This window comes from Tachypleus tridentatus, chromosome 7 (assembly GCF_004210375.1).
Source record: "Tachypleus tridentatus isolate NWPU-2018 chromosome 7, ASM421037v1, whole genome shotgun sequence".
Lineage (NCBI taxonomy): Eukaryota > Metazoa > Arthropoda > Merostomata > Xiphosura > Limulidae > Tachypleus > Tachypleus tridentatus.
Genome location: NC_134831.1, coordinates 27,642,657 through 27,669,149, shown reverse-complemented (window position 1 = coordinate 27,669,149; position 26,493 = coordinate 27,642,657). Strand labels below are relative to the sequence as shown.

Here is a 26,493-nt window from a genome sequence, read left to right as displayed (position 1 = left end):
AACTGATTAATTAGCTCCATTTGTCAAAAATTAATGAAACTTTTCTAGCAACTGTTTTCGAGAAATTAAGCAGAACCGAGATAATAATGACATATTGTTAATTATTAAGATAATTTGTAAACCAAGACATGGAGTGAATAAAAGGTTCTTTTGGCACCTGTCTCATATTATGAATAGCGTGAAACATGTGTAATATAGATAATAAATGCACACTGAAGGTACTATTATTCACATTTGTGTGTTTGATACAGTAGAAATAAGTAACTACTTGATTAGTATTTTATAAATTCTTGGTATTTATTGTTAGTTGAAGCTATTACGTTAATATATTGTCGTGAACTGTAAGTTGGAGGGAATTTTTAGTATAATTAATCTAATTTCGGCTAAAATTGTGTTTCAGTCTTTCTTAACTATTAGGAATATTTGAAAACCAAGATACTTGTGATAGTGTTAAGACTTCAAAGTCAAAGAAAAGTCCTGTAAACATTGTTTCATATGGAAGCTGAGAAACTAGCCAAATATAGAAGGAAATGGACATGAACCGGAAGTTCATAATCAATTTGATCTTATAAAATCTCTTTGATTGTTTGTTTTTGTGTTGGGAAACACAAAACTGCACAGTTGTTTAACTCTACTGTGCCCCGCGAGTCTCAAAATTCGATGTTTAGTGATATGAATTTCCAGATTTACCGCTCAGCTGCAGAGCAAATATATTTAGTAAAAAATACAAAAAACGATTCTTTGATTGCGAAGTCTGTGAGTTTTTTGTTGTTGTTTTTAAACACATAATTAAAAACCTTATACCATTAACAACATCATGATATACTAATCCAGTAATTTATTTTGTCGTGTATTCTGAATGAATAATAATATAAGAGTTTACAAGTACAAATTGCTATCTGACTTGAAGACAATTTGAAAATACTTCAATTCGAATCGCAGAGGTATTGAATAAGTTGGCTATCTATAGTCATGGCTTGTGATTGGTATTAAATAAGGTGTAAAAGTACCTTATTTTGTTTTATATTCTAATATGTTACTAATTTTACTAATTTTGTCTCTAAAATGTTTTTTTTAAGAAAATCGTTTAGTCTTTTTAAATACACTATATTTTCAATAAGCATTTATCTATGTAATTAGTTGTGGTTTAGTTGCAAAATTAGAGGTTACTTTAAGTCTCTTGAAAATACTTTTTATATGTACTAAATTATTGTAGTACATTAATTACACATCATAAAGTTTTTCACTGAAATAACAAATTCTAAATACCAGTTACTATTTATATTACTCCTAAGTTATTGAGAAAATCAAGCAGCACAACTGAAAGAACAAGTTTCCAAGGTTTATGCAATCACATACAAGCTGTAGACGGATAAGTAAGTATATGATGTTCCTGTCACATCAAAGCGTAATATAAGAGCTGATGAGTAGTTTGTGAGTACAGTAGTTTATTCTGAAACGAAGTGGAATTTTCGAGAAGACAGATAACATCTACTTGATATCCCCTCTCTTCTCCTTTTTTATGATAATGTTCTTAAGTAGCAAATATATTTTTATAAATCGGCTGTAGAGCTTTATTTCGTTTATTTTAGTTTGAAACTTCAATAGAACATTAGGTTTGTTTAGTTACACCATGTTTTACATTTTGGACCCTACATCTATCACCTTTAGACATATTCTTTAACTAAACTTTGACCTATATCCACAGTCAGGCCACTTGAGGTACACATAGAAGGTGAGAGAAACCCGTTGTTAGCGAGTAAGTCTGTCAAGATCGAATGCAGTACGGCAGGCTCTAGACCTCCTGCTGATGTTACTTGGTGGAAGGAAGGTACTCAGTTAAAGTCGGCTAAGACTGTTATTCCAGCCAATGGAAACTCCACTCTTAGCACACTGGTATTTAAGCCATCCGCTACAGATGATGGAAGTGTGCTTTATTGCTCTGCTGAGAATAGACACATTCCTGGGAGCACAATCAAAGACAGTTGGAAATTAGAAGTTAGATGTAAGTACGTTGTTGATTATTCGAAGGTTATGTTCAGTTATCGCCCTCACAGAAAGGGAACAATGTCAGCTGCACACGTGTTACAGTGTATTAACTGTGTTTAAAGTAGCATTACTTCAAAAATATAGTAATGTACTGACACCACCAAATCTTACATGCTTTTTTACAAAAAATTATAAATAAATCTTAATCATACAGCTAAAGAAATATTATTTATAACCAACTGCATCTGTCAGCAAAATTTTACAGAACAATATTATGTTTTGTAGTTAAAAACTTATAAATTAATACTATAAACCTTAGAGTCTAAGGTGTATATGAATAGTCTCTTCAGTATATTTTATACATTAACTCTCTGTTTTTAGGATATTTATTGCTCTACAATCTGGATTGTTTGTGAAAAATGATTATTGTGTCAGCTTAAAGGAAATACGTGGGTTATTAAATTGAAAGTAAATGTTTTAATTACCAAAAACTGCGATTTCGCAAATAATTAAAAGATTTCTCCTTATTCACAAATCCTCTTGTTTTTCCTTCCATTATATGAATTAGTTCAGATAGTGTTCAATAAACTTTACACACTTTAACACATCTGTTATTATAAGAATTAAGAATTATGTCTTTATTCTTTACATAACATAATTACGAGATGCAGAAGGAATATTGTTTTCTTTCATTTCAAAAAATTTTATGAATTACAGGCCAATCTGTTATGTCTATGAAAGAAAACCAATACAGATTACAGCCTATGATTTCTTTTATTTTTATACTAGACTTATGATGTAACCATTTAAAATGCCCGTTTCCACAAGACCTAAATCTAATTATAAGGACAAAATTTAAAAGTTTCCGAGCTGTCACCATCGGATTTTTTGTGCAGATATCTGATCATTATCATATTTGATCATTACTATTTTGTTTGAAAATGCGGAATAAATATTTTTTAATAAGAATTGAGATTTATGTAATATGAGACCAGAAACCTCGCTTATCAAGCTGATATTGGTGAAGAGTTTATGAATTGCAAATTATGATCGTATATACATATCTATAAATGTTTAAGAATTGAAGCATGGTAAAGTATGAGGTATACAATAATCTAATGCAACTCGCCACTTAACATTAATACGATTATTCTCTAGATTATAGGATTAGAATATTTTGAAACTTTCAACAATAAAATATATATGGATTTCTTAAATCTGTCAAGTTGTAGCTCTCTTATATAAAGAACATTTAACATTAAATTGACCTTACAGATGAACCTCAAGTCACTATACGATTGGGAAGTAAAATACGTCACGCTCCTATTCAAGAAGGTAGTGACGTGTACATCGAATGTGACATCAAGGCTAATCCACCAGTAACAAAAATCAGTTGGAAATATGAAGATGAAGAGATATCAGCCAATCACTCAGCTGGAATTATTATAGATAACAGGACATTAGTTCTTCAAAAAGTTAGTCGCTTTGCCAGAGGACGCTACTCGTGCATGGCAACAAATAACATTGGACAGAAAGAAAGCACCGCCATCTACCTCAGGGTACAGTGTAAGCATTTCTTAGGATTACAGAATTTTAATCGTATAGGAAAATTTTGAACTTGATAAATTGAAGTCACTGTAATAAATTTTACTCAGTATTTTTTGTCACATTTCAATAATTGCGATTCATATTCATTCGTATTTTGTTTTGAGTTGAATATTAAATAACTTTTTGCTTGCTTCTTTCGAAAATTACTTCAAACATGCTGAAAAGCTGAATATCTGTACTATTCGTCCCTTATTTTGAGAAGATATTACAGAGAGAAGGTTGTTAGTCAACAGCACCCACCGTCAGCTCTTAATCCGCTCTAATCGGAGAGTGGAATTTGACTGTCGTTCTTACAACAGATCTTTAGCGCAGTGTGCGTGTTTGTGGAAACAAAACACCAACCGTAAACCCTCAGATTCACATTCCGAGTCTCAAACTACTGGATTACGTCTGGCCTTAAATTAATACCTACAATATTCTAAAGGCCCATTGAGTAATGAAAAAGTTACGTTTCAAAATTTAGTGTGCATATAAACTAGAAACATCTAGTGTGGATATTTTAAAACATTTAAGCTAACTTTTTAAATTACTTTTAATTATTGTAAGGTTGCAAATGTCTTAATTAAACAACATTTAATTTTAAACTGATCTTACAGACTAGCCTCACCTCACTATACGATTAAGAAGTAAATACGTTACGTTCTTGTTCAAGGACGAATATGAAGATTTTAAAACATTTACTGCAACAGTGTTTAATTTATTTATATATTATATGCAGGAGCTTAAAATAAATGTAAAAGATGTACTAGAAATAATTCCTAGAACCACAGAAATAATAAGTTCGTTGCTAACATTCTAACAAAAGGTTAAGGGCTGGCAAAAAAAAAAAAAGCTTTTCGTCTCCTTTTAAATAAAAGATCATAATCATGTCGATTAATTCATTAATTGTATTCTTAACAAAATTTTGTAACTAATTCGTTAATTAGTAAAGAAGGTATAATGAACTTTGTTTAAAATCGTTGGCACTATTGACAAAACAATAGATAACTTACGAAACATATTCCATGATTCTTTATTGAATTGTTCATTATATTTTAAAAGAAACAGTAAAAAGTTGCTCAGTCTATATTATAAACATCTGAAAAAAAACGGAGCGGTAAGACGAGCAAGAAACAGGAAACCTGTAATGTAAAGAACGGACGAGAATAATCACTAAAGAAAATAAATGGCTTAACATTATTTTAAATCTGAAAATAACATAATTATCAGGATTAAGATAAAACTTTCCTTTGTTTGCTCATAAAATAGTCAATGTTTTCAACTGTAAAGAAAACTGAAATTTTCTCATAAAGCTTGACTGTTTGAAAATTCTCAGTGTTTTGCTTTTAAGATAACATTTCTATTTATTGTTCACATGTTTTCTTATTCAAAACTACCTTCATTTGAATATGTATGCTCTTGTTATGACTGAACCCGGGCAGACAAAAAGTGTAATATATACAATTACGAACAAGTAAAGACTATTCAACTACTATTCATTCGGTTTAAAATGCTTTATTCGTATAAGAGATAACTAATCTCAAATATAAAAAATCGAAAGAAATATTAATTCATTATAAATGTGTGTGTATGTGTGTTTAATTAACCTCAGAACTTTCGCTCTATAAATAATAATCTGAACACAACGATCTCCTAAGTTGTTCTATCGTTAACGAATAGAGCATTATTTAAGAGTAATTTATTATTGAATTACACTTGCCTAATTCGTTCTGGGTTACTTATTCTTACACAATATTTGGACGCACATCTGTTGATAAAATTTATGAAGGCTAGAAATTCTCCAGCACGAAAGTGTTTTCAGAAACAACGCGAACCATTTCTAATTATATTGATTAGAACACAACACGTCAACAATATTCCAATATTCTCATATTCTGACATGATTACTAAGTGAAACGAATTTAACATAATAATTAATGAACTTGGCAGAATACTTGGAATTTATACATTTCAACCGTAACAAAAATTTGTTTAACCACAATGCATTTTCATGAAGGATTTCTATAAATTATCTTGAACTATTTTTAGAAAACACTTAAGTCATACATGAAAATATCTCACATCATTTACACTATAGTGATTAAACATCTGAAATTCTGTAATAATTAAAAATAAACAATTTTCTCAGAAATCACCTATTTTTTTCTTCTTATAATGTCTTATGAAGAATTAAAAGCCTATCTGCATATATTTTTATTGGTTAAAGGTACTAGTGACTTAGACTCGAAATGACATCTTTATCAACTTCAGGTCACAGTCAAAATCATTACTGCTTAAGGTACAGTTGAACATTTTAATCTGATCTGTAAAGAATATAGCATGCCCTGTTATTTAATAAATTAGTTATTTAAAATATTGAAATGATTATTTTCTTTTTTAATATCTTATATATATGATGAACGAGAATTATAAGTCACAAAGATTCAAAGAAATACCAGGAATAACTTTTATTCTATGCAAATAATATTTGATTATGATTTTGTAATGCAAAATAAAATCTGAATACTCTAAGTTTTTCATCATTCAAGTTTGAAATTGAATCATACACACAAACAGATTATATTGAAGAATTTTGTTGTTGTTGTTCTAATGCTTATTGCTATTTGTATAATCTGAGAATATTTAAATTCAGGATACGTTTCAACTAGTTTACTTGAAACAGCTTAAGCTATATTCCTAAAACGTTTTGAGAACATCCTATTCACTTTATTTTAATGCACCTCTCATAAATAATAGAAACAATTATTGTACCTAGACAAGAGTTCAAAAACATTAGATGGAGTTTGCAAATGTTTCCGCATACGAGTAGAAAGTTGTTTGTTTGTTTTGACCATATGCACTTTGGAAATAGGAGCTAACCTACCTTTTACCTAGGAAAAATATACATTTTACAATAATCGTAACTTCATATTTCCTTACTAATTTTAGTTTATGGGTTATTTTCAAAAGAAGCAATTACCTTATTAACAACAAAAGGAGGGAAATCTATAAACTAAGATTCTTTTTTTTCTTTCTGGGAACAGTCAGTGTCGGAACTTAGGATTTTATATGTACATAGAACGAATTTCAACACTTAGACTCGGGCCTAAAAGTTTTTTTTATTATTATTATACCTAAAGTTGACAGTTCATTGATCAATTATTTTATTGTTTACAGTTAGTTGGTCATGTGCTCATACTTTATAGATTACAATTGGTTATAAATCATCACGTCATTATTTTACAAATTTATATCTCATCTGATGATACCAGATAAATCTAGTGAAACGTTGTGAATAAAATAAACATTTTACTATGTAGAACCTATGAAACCTTGTGTGAAAGTGCATTATATTGAAATTTAAGGCCTCTCTCTATATTTACCAATATAAACTTGTCTGAAGTTTTAAAATATTGTTCTTTCCAATATATAATACACTCTGATTTATTTCAAGCTTCTCTTTATTCATCAAGGTGAAACTTAACAATTACGTAAGTTATGCAAACAATGTATTTTACAAAATGGTTTGAAATGTGTAATATAAAGCACTGCATTTGCTTTGTAGCATATATTTTTAAAGCATTTGTTTTTATCACAGATTCACCTATTTGTAAACCTAGCCAAAAGATCATATATGGCGCTGCTCTGAATCGTCCAGTCGAAGTGATTTGTAAGGTGGACAGTGATCCAGATAATGTAACTTTCACCTGGACGTTCAATAACTCAGTGGATAGTTTTGAACTATCGAACTATACAAGCAGAGGAACAACTAGCACTCTCGCCTATTTGCCGAAAAACAAATTGGAATTCGGAACCCTCATTTGTACTGGAACAAATAGTATTGGAACTCAAGAAACGCCCTGCGTTTTTACTGTTGTCCCAGCAGGTAATATAGACTTTTAATCTTTTTTTGTAGTGTAAAAGTTTTATTTTATTCGTCTTCAAACAAAATGGTTTATGACTAAAAATCTCAGCTCTCAATCTACAAGATGCTGAATCAGCTATTATTACTGTTAAATAACTAAGAAATATTCTGAAATCACCAAGGAAGAATGTATTTCTAAATCATTGTGCCATATTAATTAAATTCGATTGTATCTATGCAAAAATAGATAAAAATTGAGTTTTTTCATAGAAATTATAGCAAACATTTGAAATGCTATTACTTTTAACGGACTTTTTAAGTGAATGTTAATCATATATGCATGTACGAGCTAATTAGAGTCTTTTTATTGTACCTACAACCATTCATCTAATGAATAGTTTATTTTGATAGTGGTCCTTGAAGTAATTTACTGATTTGAACTTCGTCAACCTCACTCGGATTATTTATTTGTTTGTAGGAATAATTTGTTTGTTTATTTTTGTGCTGTTTGTTCCCATAGCATTAGCTATATGTGCTATGTCCACTTGTTTTGAAATTGGATTTTAGAGTTATAAGTCTTCAAACTTCCTGCTGAGCCTCTTTGTGCTTGCAGATATAGAGCATCATGGAATTTTAACAAGATCAAATACAATTTTCTTACATTTTTTGTTCTTACTGATACCTTTTCATGTTGTCCTGGCCAAGTTGTTAAAGCGTTTAACTCGTAATCTGAGGGTTGCGTTTTTGAATCCCAGTCACTGCAAACATGTTTGCCCTATCAGCCGTGGGGACCCTATAAAGTGACGATCAACCCCACTTTTTGTTGGTGAAAGAGTAGCCCAAGAGTTGACAGTGAGTGGTGATAACTAACTGCCTTCTCTCCAATCTTATACTGCTAACTTAGGGACGGCTAGCGCAGATAGCCCTCGTGTAGCTTTGTACGAAATTCAAAATCAAACAAACAAAAAGAACTCATCTGTTGTAGCTAAATTACAGGATTTTCCTTAGATGTTTTTGTATTAGATGAAATATGCAACATTTCCCTTCCGTTTTTCTTTAATTGCTTACGAATGGTTCTGGCACTGAATAAGTCGAGTGTTTAAAAAAATAGGCACGGTGGTTGTGTTATTTCATTCTGATGTTCTTTATATTCTCTATTCTCAGATTATTAAACTCTAAAAATTTCACACATTCCATGTTTTGTTTTCAGAAGAATATATAAAGAGATGCGAAAAGTGTTGCGAGGTAACTAAATTCAAGACTGCATTGCTTCTCTACGTTTCAGTGTTCAAGAAAAGAAATACAGTTACCAAATTAATGTTTTTGTCATATGTAATATTGTCAAAATTGAAATATATTTTTAAATCTGTGATAGCGCGTTATTGTTTTTACATATTTACATGACAAAAAGAAAAAAATCTACAATGTTTCAATCTTATGGTTATACTTTACATATAAAACAATATTTTGCCCTTCTTTAACCCACCATTTGTTACTTATTATAATATTGGGAGCGAGTCTCCGATTTATTATGGTATGTATTGCGATTTCAAATAATGCTATCATACTTGTTAATTGGGTTTGTTCTGCAATATATCTTGACTCTAATCCTTTAGATCAGTAGTATAACACATTAACTAAAAAGCCACTTTCTGCTTATATAACTTAAAATTTAGAATTATAAGTAGTGAAAAATACAGTCGAATTATATTATGCCAGCTCCCATCGAACTTTTATTTAATCTCTAGTTATATTACATATTTGGTATTTATACGTCAAGTCATCCTCAAATAGGTACTTAATGTGAACGGAAGTCAAAATAAAAAATAATAATGGATCTTGACCTTTTCCACTTCTGAAGAATACGCCTCAGTTGAGGAGTTCTTAACAAACCGGTTTTTGGCTATAGGTAAGCTTAATAATAGAAAAAAACTACAACTTTCTATGTTTGAATATCATCATTAGTTATAAAAAAATGAGAATAACATTAATAATATTTTCTGCTGTTTCAGTTACACGTGAGGCTGAGTATGGCTCGATGGTTTGTGTGCCGGGCTGTATATTCGTTTCGGACTTACAATGCAAAACTCGGGGCGGGGTTCGATTCTCATGGTGGAAAGAGCATATATATCTCATTGTTTAGCTTTACACTACAGCAGTTTTGTTTTGTATTTAAAGCAACGCAATGAAATACCTGCACTTTGACCACAGTGGGTATTGAGCCCCGATATTGTTTTTCGCTTTAGGGCAGTATAGTATGATACTATTCTCATTCAAAAAGAGTTACAAATGAGCCTTTATATTTTCCACAGGACCACCAGAACCTCTGGAAAATTGCACTCTCTCCAACGTAACTCAAACCACGATACTGGTAGAGTGTTTGGAAGGCTATGATGGTGGACTTCGACAACATTTCTACGCAGAGGTTTTTCACAATGGCCGAAATGCACTGGAATCGAACTTTACAGTTCAGAGCCCAATATTTGTTGCTAGAAAACTTAGTCCTGGATCCCTATACGTTGTCAAACTTTATGCTATCAACGTTCAAGGTAAAAGTGACCCTTTCGTGACGAACATCGAGACATTACAACCACCAGCAACCCAGTCTAGACGTGGTAGGTTTTTGTATCCTTTACTAGTATAATAGCTCATTATACGGCGCAACAAAAATATTAACAATAATAATATGAAACGTCACATTTAATAAACACATTGGATTGTTAAACATGTACTCTTTTCTGAAATGTTCTTTATAACTGGTAATTAAAATAACAATCTTTCTAAAAGTAGCTTTTGGACTTATTTAAATATTTATTATTTATCATCTGGCCGACATCATATGATCTTCATGGAACAAACGATCGTGTTTGTTACTCACAACTGCTAAAGAGCCAGTCAATTGCACTAGTCGACTCGAACATTTAAATTTTACATTCCACAGTTCAGCACGCTAACCACTTCATATCACACCTGATACTAGTTTATTTAGGTAAATTAATCAAAAAAGAGTTTACGTCAATATCCATATTCATAAAAATCATATGTCTATATAAACACTAAACAGTATTTAGTTGGTTATCACTTCGTCTTTCTTGGATGACCAGAAACTAAAATATACATTGTAACAACAAAAGCCACGATTAAATACCTAACTGAAACTCGGATGTCTGAATGCTGAATGATGTCGTACAAATTAATAGTGTGACTCTAAAAGATTGTTTGTTTCTTTTTAATTTCGCGTAAAGCTACACGAGGCTATCTGCACTAGCCGTCCATAATTTAGCAGTATAAGTCTAGAGGAAAGGCAGCTATTCATCACCACCCACCGCCAACTCTTGGGTTACTCTTTTACCAACGAATCGGCTGAAAGGGCGAGCATGTTTGATGTGACGGGGATTCGAATCCGCGATCCTCAGATTACGAGTCGAACGCTTTAACCAACTTGGCCATGCTGGGCCTTACTAGTACGTAAGCCGAAAACGTAAAAACTAATGATTCACTCAAAGACAAATTTTGACGGACGTATAATAGCCAGCTGTTATCTAATAATTAAAACTCGATAATAACTTATCATCAAAGCTTAGAGTTTGAAGAAAACCAAGATCAGCTAAACTTTGTCCAGGTCTTGCTTGTTAAAGCATCAGTGATTGAAATTCTTTAAGTCGGTAATAAGCAAAACAAAAAATAAATCGATCTTCCTTTTTCAGATTGTAAGATCGCAACTTTCTATATGAAACAAGCAATATCAAATGTTTATAACCAAAATGCAAGCTAAATGTCAGAATTATCTCAGGTCACCGAATAAATACAATACAAATACATGCAAATGCATGGTTGGCAAATAATTATTCAAATATCATTCATATATGGTAAAGATAGTGATAAACGGTTTGATTGGCCACTTGTATTCAATATTTTATAGTATTTAATCACTTCTAAGCGAAACTAATGGGTTACAATAACATATAAAATTAATTTGACATGTACAATTTTTCAATTCTACAGTCCCCCGCTCAGACAGCGATAACTCTTCGGACAGACAACGTTAAAATCGGGCCAGGCATGGCCAGGTGGTTAAAGCGCTCGACTTGTAATCTGACGGTCGCGGGCTCGAATCACACCGTCACACCAAACATTTTCAACCTTTCAGCCGTTGGGGTGTTATAATGTGACGGTCAACCCCACTATTCGTTGGTAAAAGAATAGCCCAAGAGTTGGCGGTGGGTGGTGATGACTAACTGCCTTTCTTCTAGTCTTAGACTGCTAAATAAGGAAGAGCTAGCGCAGATAGTCCTCGTGTAGTTTTGCGTGAATTTCAAAAACAAACAAAAGCTAAAATCATGAGTTCGATCCTCTCGGTGGACACAGTAGATAGCCCGATTTGGCTTTGCTATAAAACTTGCATACACAGAGTAAATACTAGAATGCAACTAGCTTTTGTTAAGAAAAAATTACTTTTGGTTAATGACAACTGATTGCAACCATAGTAAAAAAATGTGTCAAACAATCAAAAAAGGAATTTTACAGAGATTCTTTGCTTCATATATTTGCGCATAGCTATAAAAGACCACCTGCGCTACCCGACTGTAATATTGAACTCATATACTAGAGAAAAGACAGCTAGTCAATAGAACCCGTCGATAACTCTTGATCTAATGTAGTTGATTACGTGGTAATTGGACGAGAACCGTAAAACTACAAATTCCCATTATGACCCGAACATTTTAGATTTTTGTTTTGAATTCTGTATAAAGCTATACGACTGCTATTTGCACTAACCGTCACTAATTTAACAGTAAAAGCTAGAGGGAAGGCCGCTAGTCATCACCACCCTCTTCAGCTCCAGGACTTCTCGTTTCATCGTGGGATTGACCGTAACGTTATAACATCCTGTGGTTGAAAGGGTGAGCTAGTTTTGTGGGATAGAATTTTGAACTCGCTACCCTCAGATTGTCAAGCGTCTTTAACGGTAGAGCCGTTATAGAGGGAAACAAGAATGAATAATTAAGCGAGATAATGACTCTTTGATTAATAAAACTTCTTTTAATTTTCTTAAGTCTGTCATGTTAGGCGCTCGACTCATAATTTGAGGGTCGAGGATTCGAATCCACGTCGCACCAAACATGCTCGCCCTTTCAAACGTGGGGGCATTATAATTTTATGGTCAATCATGCTGTTAGTTGGTAAAAGAGAAGCCCAAGAACTGGCGGGGGATAGTGATGACTAGCTGCTTTCCCTCTAGTTTCACAGTGCTAAATGTAGCTCTGCGCGACATTAAAAACAAACAAACAATTTTCTAAGTTATAATAATTTAATTTGCATTTTATGATTATAGTTTTAAATAAGCTCATAAATATGCAAAAATAAATGTTATGGTATTTATAAGCATTTTGAGTAACTTGCCTTTTCTTGCGATGACTGATTTTCACAGTCTTTATTATTAAAAATTGTGATCACTTGATAATCTATACATGCATCGGATGATTACTGAGTAAATACCCGAATAATAATAAAGAAGGTATCTTATGATTGGACAAACGTGTATCAATTGTTATTCTGGTCTCTATATAAATGGTTTTGAGCATTTGTTCGTCAAAACATAAATACAGATACACCTGTTTTGTACAAAAGGGTGTGCTTTTGGTATAACATTTTCCGAAACAGTTTTTCTGTACTTGGTTTAGAGTCATACCTCGTCACATGTCAGAAGATTATACGTTGTCAAATTGTACGACTGTCCAGAAATGGTATGAAGCAAGTAGGCATTACCAAGACAGTAGTGTACCTATCCCCAGCATACAACATCCATAATCGCGAAACTATATTGGACTATTGAAAACTTTGTTATAATGGTGGGACGCCCAAAAACTACTGCCTGATCAGGTTTAAATAGGTTAAAATGTTATGAGCGAAAGAAGTGTGGCAACACCTTACGACAAGAATAGCATGAGCACATTCATTCCAAGCTATCCAGAAGAACAGTGACTAGGGAAATAAACAAATAAGAGTATTTTGCGAGAAGTGCTATCTGCAATCCGATATTAACCAGAATTTAATGCTCTAACCGTGATACTTGAAAATGACAGCGTGATAACTTAAAGTTAGGATACTTGTGACAAAGCATTTTTTTCAGATGAACCCCTTTTTGCGGACTTTTGAAGCTGATGGTAGTGTTCATGTTCATCTAGAGAAAAGATGAGAGAAGACTGTCTTTTCTACAGGATATGGTGCAGTACATGTTCGGGCAGTTGTTTATCATCGTGGAAACTGTTATTTACATTTTCCAGGGAAACGCTAATGGTGCTTCCTACAGACTACACATGGAGACAATATTTTTGCCATACACTAAGACAAGGTTTGGAAATAACTTTGTGTTCCAACATGACAATGCCACTGCCCTCAGTGCATGTTGTTTACAAGATTATCTCGATCAAGAAAACGTTAGAATACAGCTGTGACCAATAAAGTATCCAGACAAAATTTTTTTGGAAAACAGAGATGAAAGAAGCTACTAATTTTGTTGCAGCGTCTTTTAGTGAAGAGATTGGGTAAAATCACAGTGGTTTACATAAATAACCCATTACAGCACAAAGAGAACTGACTATGTACTGAATGTTTAATATGAATTGATGTAAATTTACAGACGCTATTTGTAGTAATTTTATGTTATATTTTGTCAGTAATATATTTTGTTAGGATTTTGTTTTAATAGACGAAATGCTGAATTCCACATATTTTTGCAGGGTTTGATAAAAATGTTTGCTGTTCTAATAAATCATTCATGATATCCATTGAACCAGTCTCATTGTACATATTACAAGCGTAGATGTTTAATATAACACTGCTAAGTGTATTGGTATTCCATCTTAATAATAATTATCTTATTTGTTACAAAGTATTCAAATATCTTGTTTAAGACTGTATCATCGTAGTTTTCTTTCATGACTGGTATATAGCACACCTTTAAGTAAAATACATTCAAGAAACATTTTGAAAGCTTGGTTCAAAGGTTTCGCATGTAACTGATCACTTGTGAGTTTGCCGAATTTTGCATAGTCGTAAGCATGTAATAATCTTTTAATACTGTAAATTTTACATACTGCAATTTTTTTCTCAATCTCAAGATATAGATTACTGAGAAATCTGGTTATAATTATGTATATAAATAGTGGTTGAAATATGTAGCTTTAAAAACCGCGGATATCATGCTAAGCATCGGTCCGATTTTAAACTTGTGATATTCACACAATGCTTTTTTTTTCAACTCTTGGTTCTACTCTTATTTTTTGTTCTTCTCTCCAGCAAATAAACAGTCTATTTACTTGTTTCTTTTCCTTTGCTATCTGTTCATTTTATTATTTACAATAACAATTTCTAAACCTACATTTTTATCACTTTTGGCTATATGTTGATAATCCTAAATAAGAGTTATAAACTAACATTTCTTTCTCATGGCAAAGAGATTAGCCATTTCAAGATTTAACTCTAATGTGCTTTTCTTTCGCAATAAGTTTTTGGTACAGTAACATTTGTAAATCTTTTTATAATGGAAACAGATTTCTGAGATAATGTAAAAACGTTATAGTAGAAGGTATGTATATTCGGTAAAAATAAAGACTGAGTAAAATATTGTGGCAAGGTTAGGAGGAGCAGTTTTCTAGGCTCATAGCATTTGCTGGCAATATTATAATAATGTCCGTATTCTCATTTTATTCCAAGTACCGTGAAGTTAGATGTGTCTAGATTACTGATCTCAGACTACACCAATTCAAACTCATATGGCCACACCATGTACACAGGAGTACACGTAAGTAAAAAAGGGTCATAGGAGCAGTAAGTAAACTACAACTCTCATGCCGATCTAAGTTGGTTTCTATGGGATTCGAGATTACCCATTTATGAATTTAGGTGTCAAAGGCACTAGATTGACCTCTTATTGTTACTCTATACGTGTGCACTTGACAGATTCTGGTATGTTTCATCGTAATGCCATGAAGTGGAGCAAATAGCATCTCGCTTTGATCAGAAAGAAAAGCAATAGGTACTGAAAAGATTTGAAGACAACAGCCAGTAGCCAAGGAAAGTATGTGATGTAATGAAAAAGTATTGTACAATACATCGCTCATTACGGTTGCACTTGCTCCCACATATCAAGTTTTTTTACTACGGTTTTGTAATTTACACATGTGAGAGGGTTTGAATATCTCTAAACTCACAAAATAAGTTGAAATTATCTTTCTAGTTTTCAACTGCACTATGGTAGTGGTACCTTCTGACAGCAGAAGGTAGCTGGAACTTCATGTGGTATCGTGAAACATATAGTTCTTAGAATAGATGGAATCAGGATAAGCAGTGCAATGTCTAATATTAACTTTAGACAGTGCAACACTGAATGCCCTATATAATTGGGAAGAGATATAACTCAACGAATAGGGTGCCAAGAGTTACATTATAGAATCGGTCTTATAAAGAACAGAACAAGCTACAAGACTGAATATAAAGCCTTTGATGTTTAGAAGCTCCAGAAAAGTTTGCTGTCTACATGGGCATATGAACATTTAACTATTTCAATCATCTGAAATTTTGAAATTGTCTCGAGTTTCATTTTATTTTGTTATTAGTTTATATAAAATATCTTTTGTTCATGTTTACCTCTTTTAATTCATCTATACTTCATTTGAGATGAACTTTATATTGGATTTACTATTCGCACATGCAGTGTGATTAAGTGTTGTCTTGTTTACTGTTTTGTAATACATGATTCACAGTGAAACAAGCGTTTTTCATTGTGGTTTAATTTAATTTTTTGTGTGTTTTTACTCTAGTATTACAATTTTTTTATTTGCCATAGTTTGATTTTATTATTTTGGTGTACCTTTTAATTTAAATTTTTTTCCATGAATTTTGGATTTAATTGTATTTTATTTCTCCTTACTGGCTTTTATTGTTTTTTGTTTCCCTGTGTAATTTATCTGTAAATATTAGTGTCTTTATGTTACTTATGGATGAAAAGTATTGCGTATTATGATTAGTTCAAAGTTTTGTTTTGCTGTTAAAAGTTAAGTTTAAAGCACGAGTCAATAAAGGTCCTGGAGTAAAAAAAAAAACAGATGCAATGTGTTTATTTAATATTGTGAAGTTTTACTTTTTCATAACTTGAATATATCCTTAATATATCTGTATTCAGATAACTTCTAATTTTCTGTACAGTTGTCTGAGTGTAACCGATTACATCTGTGTTGATGAAATTTCAAAAGGTCGTTAACTTGTACAAATTTCTTTCTTTTTTTCTACAGTTTGTTGAAATTTTTATTCTTAGGTTTCAAGCTACTGAGAATGCACTTATGTACTGATGCCCGGAAAGTTCACTTATTGAAATATGAGTGTGTTTATACTAGCCTAAGATGTTTAGAATTGTGCAAGTAGAATAGTGAATGAGCTAAAGGATTGTAAGTGACTGCATTAAGGACTATGTTCGATTATGAAAATAGTATACCCACACAATAATCTCCCTTAGTTTTGACTCTTGACTCCGATCTTGGTTTTTGTTCTCCACTCTAGCAGCTAGATAGTTAAGAAACAATAAATCGGTTAGTTTTAGTGTTAACAATTTCAATATTGTATACAAATATTTTGTTTACTTGTTTCATTAGCGTTTGTTTTCTTTGCCATTCGAATTAGATATTTTTTCTTCATAATATTTCTTGAATATACATTTTATGGGAACTTTTGGTTACGTCTTGGATTTCTTGTCTCGCATTTTGATCCAATTGTGATATTTGGATTTGAGGCGGGAGTAAAGTCAGGCTTTAAATTTCATCATGAATGTACTAAATATCAGTTTGGAAAAAGCTTCTTAGACTACTGTTTATTTCGTCCAAATTAATTTTAAAACTGTAATAAAGTTCATACTAAGTACAGAACCATAGGTCGGTATTTTTTTACATTTCACAGTAAAACTGTAATGAATGAAACTAGTGCTCGAAATTTAACGATATATCTCTGAATGGAAGTAATTTAATCTTACTATTTTTCTTAATTCAGTGATTACTTTTTGTACTTGTGAAAGAACAACAGTAAAGCATTTACTGTTTGTAAAATTATAAAGTATATTGATATTTCTCTGTTATAATACGTTATTCTTCTTTTAAGAAAGATAACCTAAAATAATTTAATCATTTTAGGTTAACTTACGTATTCGTAAAACTTGAAGCTGTTGATGTTGTACTACCGAATTTTAATCACTTTTATTTGTTACATGTCGTTTTTTATCACTGTCTTAATTAATTAATATTTGCCAGAAACCTTCGTGAAGCTATTAGCTAAATTTTTGCAAAGGTCATACCTCTTTTAAATTTTACAATTAGTTGTTAAACAAATAAGAGTATAAGTAAATGATGACACCGCCTAATAATTTGGTTTAAAAACGACAAATAGAAATGACACATTTTAAAGCGATCTCGTTTGGTTTTAAAGTTGGGTTATCGGACGTCATTTGTTATTCAGACATTAGTCCTTCTGAACTTATCCAGGATAGAAGAAAGTTATGCGTTATTCAAATATTCGTTATGCTGTTCTTGTAGAGAAAATAACAGGGTAATCTGTTACAAGCATGTTAGTCACTCTTCACTTATCGAAAAACTGAATGTAATCCCTTGTGAAAACATTATACTTTATTCTTCCAGAGAACGCATTTCATAATCAAACTATATTTATTCTTCGTTATGTTACATGAACTTTTCTTAAAAGCAAACGTGTAGAGGAAAATAAAATGTAACTTATTATTACACAATTTACTTTACAACAGTTGTGTATAATATAATTCTGTATTCGAAAAGGCTCTTGCTAGTAAAACATGATGATTATCCAATTAATTTTATCGCTTAAGAAACTTCGATAATATAAGATATCATATTCTGTGTTTAAATGCATTCGTGATGATGAGAAACCCACTTGAAGTAAAAATTTTCATGACACAGGCTGAATCTCAAGAGATCAATTCAGCTTTATAAGTCCGGCATGGCCAGGTGGGTTAAGGCGTTTGACTCGTAATCTAAGGGTCGCGGGTTTGAATCTCGGTCGGACTAAACTACTTCTCTTTCAGCCGTGGGGTGTTATAATGTAACGGTTAATCCCACTATTCGTTGGTAAAGAGTAGCCGAAAAGTTGGCGGTGGGTGTTGATGACTAGCTGCCTTCCCTCTAGTCTTACACTGCTAAATTAGTGATGGCTAGCACAGATATCCCTCGAGAAGCTGTGTGCGAAATTCAAAAACAAACAAACAATTAGCCTTACAGCCACCACTATACTGGTACAGGTATATTGACGATATTTTTGCTGGATTCACATCTACAGAACACACATTTAGTTTTTTTTTATAACCACGTTAACTCCATACACCCCAATATTAAAGTGTGAATATGAAAAAAAAAACAACTAACCAAACAGCATTTCTCAAAATCAGAAGAACCAAATCACAATTCTAAACAGGAATCTGGTCTAAACATTCCCTAAGACTCAACACATGAAAAAATAAAATCTCAACTTTATTTCAAATGAGTTTCTCATCATCAATAAAAACTCAACATATTAAGAAACCAAATAAACACAGTCACAAAATTATGCTCACTTGATAAAATTAACGATTAAATCAACAAAATAAAACATCTCATGAACATCAACAAATTTCCTCCAAAAACCATTGAAAAAAGTATACACACATACACACCTACACAACAATACAGTCAACAACAAACAAATAATAAATTCCAAGAAACAACAAACTACAAAATTTTACACTGTTGCGTACCATATATTCCTGATATCAGCAAAAACATTCTGAAAAACATATAACAAAAAACAACATTCCAGTAAAAGCCAAATGTATTCAAATCCCAGCTACAAAACTAAAGTCCATACTGTGCAAAAAACTACACTGACAAACACAACACCAACATTATCTATAAAATACAATGCATCAACTACCACAATTTCCGTATTGTAGAAACAAGCAAAAAAATAAAAATTAGATTAAAAGATTACAAAAAAGCACCTTCACACGTTTTTGAACACTGCAAATCAAATACAACATAACTATAGAAAACACCCAGATACTAACCAGGGAAACAATCATAAACAAACGCAAAATCAAAGAATCTCTTTTAAACTAAAACTCATACCAAATTAAACTAATATAAAGGAACACCTTTATACCTATACTGATTAATAACCTAACATATACCGCAATGCTTCCTATAATCCCGTACCCGTTTACCCTCTTGTCCTTGAGATATGTGCCCGGTTACGGTTAGTTTCAAACTCTCTATTTGTTAACCTGAAAATGATCTAAGAAGGTCGAATCATTGTTCTCTACTTTATTTTAATAAAAGTTTTAATACCCATACCAGTTGTTTGTTGTTTTTTTTTAAATAGAGAATCCTGGATTTTCACACAAAACCACAACAAACCACATTAATTAATTCAACAAATTATTGTGGTTAACAGATAAAGAACTATAACTTTTTTGACAACAGCGAAAATTAACATGTACCTTTTTATATAAGCATTATCAATATATGGAAACATCGCTTGTGATAATGCTACAACTTAATGTTTAAGTCTTCATTAGTAAGAACTGAAGAAAACGCAGAATTTAATAATGTAGACATTTCATAATCATCAGATATAAGCCTTCCTTTAGTTAGTTAGTTAGTTATCACCATTGGATTCCATCTAGGAACATAGGGCCGCAATCGCTTGCGGATTCTTCAACAAGTATTTAAGTGAGTAGGTTGTTAGCCCACTGCACCGAGCCGTCCCTAATTTAGCAGTGTAAGACTAGAGGGAAGGCAGCTAGTCATCACCACCCACCGCCAACTCTTGGGCTACTCTTTTACCAACGAATAGTGGGATTGACCGTCACATTATAACGCCCACACGGTTGGGAGGGCGAGCATATTTGGCGCGACGCGGGCTCGAACCCGCAACCCTCGGTTTGCGAGTCGCACGCCTTACGCGCTAGGCCATGCCAGGCCCAAAGCCTTCCGTTACCATCCTTTTATCCCCCTCCACACATTTTAATGAATTTTTTAAAGAAATCCTTAATGATAAGAGTGGATTTAGCCAATAAAGGTTCATATATCCACTTGGATGCTTAATTTGCAGTTTGATCAACTTTCTTGATCTTTTATAATCTTAATTTTTTCCTTACCGCTCAATTTAAATTTCTCCAATTTGCGATGCTTTTCTTTAATATTATTTATTATACATCTTGTGATTCATCTTGGGTTTCTATGTGCATCTACGCTCTTATTTTGCCCCCCGCTAGTACAGCGGTAAGCCTCCGGAATTACAACGCTAAAATTAGGCGTTCGATTCCCCTCGGTGGGCTCAGCAGATAGCCCGATGTGAGTTTGCTATAAGAAAAACACCCTTCATTTGTGTAGGAAATATATATATATATTTGTAAGTGATGAAATATTTCTTTAAAAATATTACACTTTTGCTAAGTGTTTCCAGATAACTGAAATGTCCAATTCACAACAGATAATTCTTGTTAAGTCCCTTCAAAATTTGTTTTTGTTTTTACATTTTTAATCACAATATCATTATCCCTGATTTCTATATGCAACAAAACACGAAACCTAATTCAGAAATTGTCACATGTACCCATGTTATAAAGTACACCAGTTGCAACACTAATCCAGTTTGACTGAACTCCATTTATAAAAACTCTCTACTTACTTTCATCAAACCAGTCTTCTATCCAATTAGTTAACTCATCCTCACATCTATATAAATAAGTTTCTTTACAAGTCTTTTATGTGGCACTTTGTCAAATTATTTCAGAAACACCATATAGACAAAATCTACACTCTTACCCTCATCTACGTATGCAGTAACATTTTCAAAACATGTCAAAAGATTTGTCACACAAGATTTTTTCTAAGTAGAACCATGTCGACTATCTGGTAAAATTCTAAAATTTGTTAAATATTTTTGCAAATTATTTTTCATCAAACTTTTCAAACATTTTTCCACAAATGGGGTAAGAATAATAGGCTTATAATTACTGGGATATCTTCTATTTCTTCTCTTGAAGATAGAAGTGATATTAGCTAACTTCCATTCTGTTGGTACTTGTCCATTATTCTTAGACTTTCAAAAAATTGTGGTAAGTTGCTAATATATCCATTGAGCTTCTTAAAAAGCATCGGAGAAATATTTTCTGGCCCTGGACCCTTATCATTCTTTATATTTCGTAGTTTTGTCTTAACAAGATCAGTTGTCTTGTTTTAATCTATCAAATGCTCAAGATGAGGAATACTTTCTAATTATTCATTACTAAAAACTGGAAAAACCGCATAATTTAATAATCAAGTAATTTGATAACCAAATTATCCCCACTAGTACAGCGGTATGTTTACGGATTTACAACGCTAAAATCAGGGGTTCGATATCTCTCGGTGGACTCAGCAGATAGCCAGATGTGGCTTTGCAATAAGAAAACACACACTCATAACCAAATAAAAATTATAACTATTAATATTTATGTTTTCAGCTAAATTTTTTTATAAATACTTTTCGATTCTTTCCTTTCATGTTTGGTCTTCTTTCTCGTTCTTCTGTAATCTTTTAAATCTTTTATAATATCAGACAATTTAAATTTCTTAAATTTATGATACTTTTATAAAATTTTATTTTTCATACACTTTGTGAACCAACTTTATTTTTTACTTTCAGTTACCTATTTATTTCTATAAGGAATATATTTTGTTTTAAATACTAAAAATGTTTTCTTTAACTCACAACAGATAATTTTTATTGAATGCCTTTCAAAATTTGCAATCAAAATATCATTATCCTTTACTTCCATATGCAGCAAAACATCAAACCTAATTCAGTAATGATCACTTCTAACTTGGTGTTCTTCAGTTTCCGCCTTCTTAACCATTTCTGTATTAGACGTTAGCAATAATCTAAAATAGCGTTATTTATAATAGGTTCCTTGACCATTTCATAAAGAAACCCATCTTGAAAAGTTTCAAGAAACGTTTTTCCAGCTCGTGGTTTGACTTTAGCACTTCCCAATCAAAATGTCTGAAATGAAAATCACTCCTAATTGTAACTTCATTAACAACTGAAATCTTAATCTCATTCTAAAGTTTCTCTCTGATTTCATTAGTTTTGTGTGGTGATAGGTAATGAATTCATACTAAGAGCTTTTTACATTGAAATCCAATAACAGAAATCCAAATGGATAAATCTCCTTTCTGTTATCCTTAATATTCTCAATTTCAACATGATGTAACTCACACTTTACATATAAAGCCACTTCTCTCCACTGTTACTATTATGTTCCTATCAAATATCCTATAACCATATATTTCAGAGAAATTTCGTCATCAAGATCATCTACATTTAGCCATGTTTTTAGTTATTCCCATGATATTGAAATCTTCTGTTCTTACCAGTGCCCTTAAAACAACTATTTTATTTCTTAATATTCAAGCATTACAACAGTTACAATTAACCCTATTCTTATAGCTACTTTTATATTGATTTCTTGTGTTAAACTTTCTTCTGGATCTCAAGTTTGTTTCATGTAGTTTATCTTTTCCCTCATCAGTATCTAGTCTTATTTTAAAACTTTCCTTAAAGCTACGTTAATGGGCCTTGGAAGCATGCTATATCCTTTTTTACTTAAGCATAAACCATCCGTGCCAAAAAGTTCCCTCCTACTACAGGACCAACCACCTAATCTGCTCACCCTTACATAGTATTTTTAGTCTAGCCTAGTGACTTACTCAAAACTACATCTCTACAATTACTTATTGGCAGTATTCCCGATAAAATTAATTATGGCCTTCTACTTTAAATGATTTTATTAATTTCTTGTACCTATTAATTAGCTACTCTGACTTACTCTTCTTTATATCGTCAACCTGAAAACTGTACATATAAATTGAACATCCTCGCTACTAGATTCTGCAGAAGTACATAGTAGATCAGCGTTCCTAAATAAAACCCCTTTTTTGCACATTTTGCATTTATTAAAGTGGAAACGCTGAAATCCGAATTAGTCTCAACCATTGATTCTACTACACTATGAATTTTTTCTTAATAAACAGGATTGTAACACATTCTAACTCCAAATACGTGCTTAGCTTCCTTTTTGGTAATTGAGGTCATTTATGTATCAAACATTTTGCCTTTTACGTAAGCTACAGGATGAATTTAGGCACAGCCTGACTTTAAACTTCACACTATTCTACACGGCTTCCATAAACCCTAACATTTACATCGATTTAATTGTGTCATTAGTAAGTCCGTATAACCTACTTTAGACTCACCTCTGTTAAGTTTCACTTAAAGTATAATGAATTGTTAGCATAAATCATTTTTGGTTCTCCCTGTGACATCGGTAAGTCTTTAGATTTATAAGGCTAAAATCAGGAGTCTGATTCCCCTCGATAGAGACAGCAGATAGCCCAATGTGGCTTTACTATCAGCAAAAGAAATACATACTCATTTTCTTGAACTGCTGGCGTTTCTTGAGGGAAATGCTATTTTGTGACGATGCTAAAAATGCTTGAGCAATCTTTTTCATCCTAATAATTTAAAATAATTACCTCTGAACACTTTGTTCCAACCACTAACACAACAGAACAAAACCTACTCCTTTACTCATAGTTCATCGACCAAATAACTCATCTCAATCTTTCACAAGCAACCATATCACATGACAGGCAGTAATTTTGATTTTCTACATTTTTGTATTGATAGATATCCAATAAAATTGTTGTTGTCTTCTCCTGTTCTTAGGGTAGGCTTAGATACGTGGATAATATATGATTATAACGTAACTTAATAACCATTCCTGACACAAAATAACCAGTGGTAAAAGATCCACACATACTTCAGTAATAAACTTATTTAACCCACATTCATGCAACAATTGTTCAAACTCATCATTGAAATCGGTCATGGTTTGTTACGATTAACTTGTATTCAATTTTACAACCTCATTCTAACAAGCTTGGAAACCTCTGTCTTCTGTTACAACTCACTCAATCCAAATTAATTATTAGTTGAGCTCTTAAAAACTGAACTTCTTTTTCATAATCTCAGCCGATTAAATGTTAATTTCTTTAACACACGAGTTTCAGGCATTTCGGGGTTCATAGATTATTACTGAATCTGTAGGAACGAAGCTAACAATGAAAGATCTACATGGTCGTGAACAAACAGATCCAAGGACTGTTTTTGTTGTTGTTGTTTGTTTTTTGAAATTCGGATAACATACAAATTTGTGACAACTGAGAATGAACGTCGATCGCAATAGCTCAAATATGTATTTTTTTTCATATTACAATTCACTTTATCGAAGGTAACATGACAGGAGTTTAAGGTAGCTGGTAAATTGAGCAACTTTATAAACTATACGAATGAAATGGCATATACGTGTATACATACATATATAACAATTTCAAAGTCTAATGCGTCTAAATACGTAACAAGACAGTATATAGTTAACCAAAGAAGTTGAGAATAAAAATATGTAAGAGAACGAGAGATAAAGAAAAAGTAATTATATGCGTTTTCGTTTAAGTATAGTATAAATACAGATCAGGTTTAATTAGTACAGACGTTACCCTAAAGAACTCTGTGTTCAAGAATAAGGAAGGTTTGGTTCAAATTTCGCGCAAAGCTACACGAAGACTATCTGCGCTAGCTGACCCAATTTGACATTGTAACACTAGAAGAAAAAAAGCTAGTCATAACCATCTATCGCTAACTCTTGGGTTACTCTTTTGCTAAGGAATAATTGGATAGACCGTTACATTCTAAAGCCACAACGGCTGAAAGGGCAAGCGTGTTTGATGTGGTAGAGGTTCAAGCCCGCCATCCTCAAATTATGAGTCAAGAGCTATTACAGGCCTAAAGAATCAGGAAGAAAAACAAATAAGTATCTCAGAACGGTTGGTATGGGTATTAACACTTTTACTGATAAGGAGAGAACAACGTTTGGACCTTCCTAGGTTACCTTCAGGTTAATAAAGAGTGTCTCATTGTGACCTTTGACGGATACATAACAGAGTATAAACGTGTACCGGGTTGTAGGGGCGTTGCAGGTCGATGTTAGGTCATTACTTAGTATAGGTGTAAAGGTGTTCCTTTATATTGATTTAATTTTGGTTTTAGTTGTTGTATAAGTAGAGCTTCTTTGATTTTGCGTTTGTTTATATTTGTTTAACATCTGGGTGTTTTCTATGGTTATGTTGTGTTTATTTAACTTGCAGTGTTCAAAAACGTGTGAAGATGTTTCTTTGTGTTCTTTGGATCTAGTTTCCATTTTTCTGTTTGTTTCGCCAATACAAAGTTCGTGACAGTTATTACATTGTATTTTGTAAATTATGTTGGTTTTGTGTTTGTTTGTGTAGTTTTCACATAGTACGAACTTTAGTTAGGTACCTGGATTTGAATAAATTTGGTATTTACTGGAATGTTGTGTTTTGTCATAAGTTTTTTCAAAATGTTGGTTATTTTTTTGCTATTTGTTGTATCTTGAGATTTATTGTTGTTAGTTTTTTGTTGTTCTGTGAAACAGCCAACAACCTGTTTTCCAGGTAGAACTGAAAACATCTATTTCCCTGAAACACCTAAAAACACTATCTCTAACAACTTTCTCAAAGAATTCTCACACAAAATCATCAACATGCTTTCACAGAAAAGAAATCTAAAAAAATTATTAATTCTATAAATAACTTGAAACAAGACAACAACATCAAAATTCTAAAAGCAGATGAAGACAATACTATTGTTATAATGAATACAAATGAATACTTTCAAAACATGAGCAACATCTTTGTCAAATACAAACAAATTTCAACTACTAAACGCAAATCCAACAAAAACACATGAAAACCAGTTAAACAAATTACTACTACAAATGAACAAAAAACACAATCTTAGAAACCATTTATTCTTATTTACGAAAGACCGACTCACGCACACCACAACTACAGGGCAACCCCAAACCTCACGAACCT

The 26,493-nt window shown here is 32.2% G+C and overlaps 1 protein-coding gene across 1 annotated transcript in view; it reads left to right on the top strand.

The window, feature by feature from the left end:
* Window positions 1-26,493, top strand: part of LOC143255344 (contactin-3-like) — a 228,193-nt gene that overhangs the window by 147,808 nt on the left and 53,892 nt on the right. Inside the window, exons 5-8 of the mRNA XM_076510839.1 lie at window positions 1,709-2,005; window positions 3,265-3,555; window positions 7,175-7,462; window positions 9,754-10,056. Of these exons, the coding sequence (XP_076366954.1) occupies window positions 1,709-2,005; window positions 3,265-3,555; window positions 7,175-7,462; window positions 9,754-10,056 (1,179 nt within the window). The remainder of the gene's footprint in view (window positions 1-1,708; window positions 2,006-3,264; window positions 3,556-7,174; window positions 7,463-9,753; window positions 10,057-26,493) is intronic.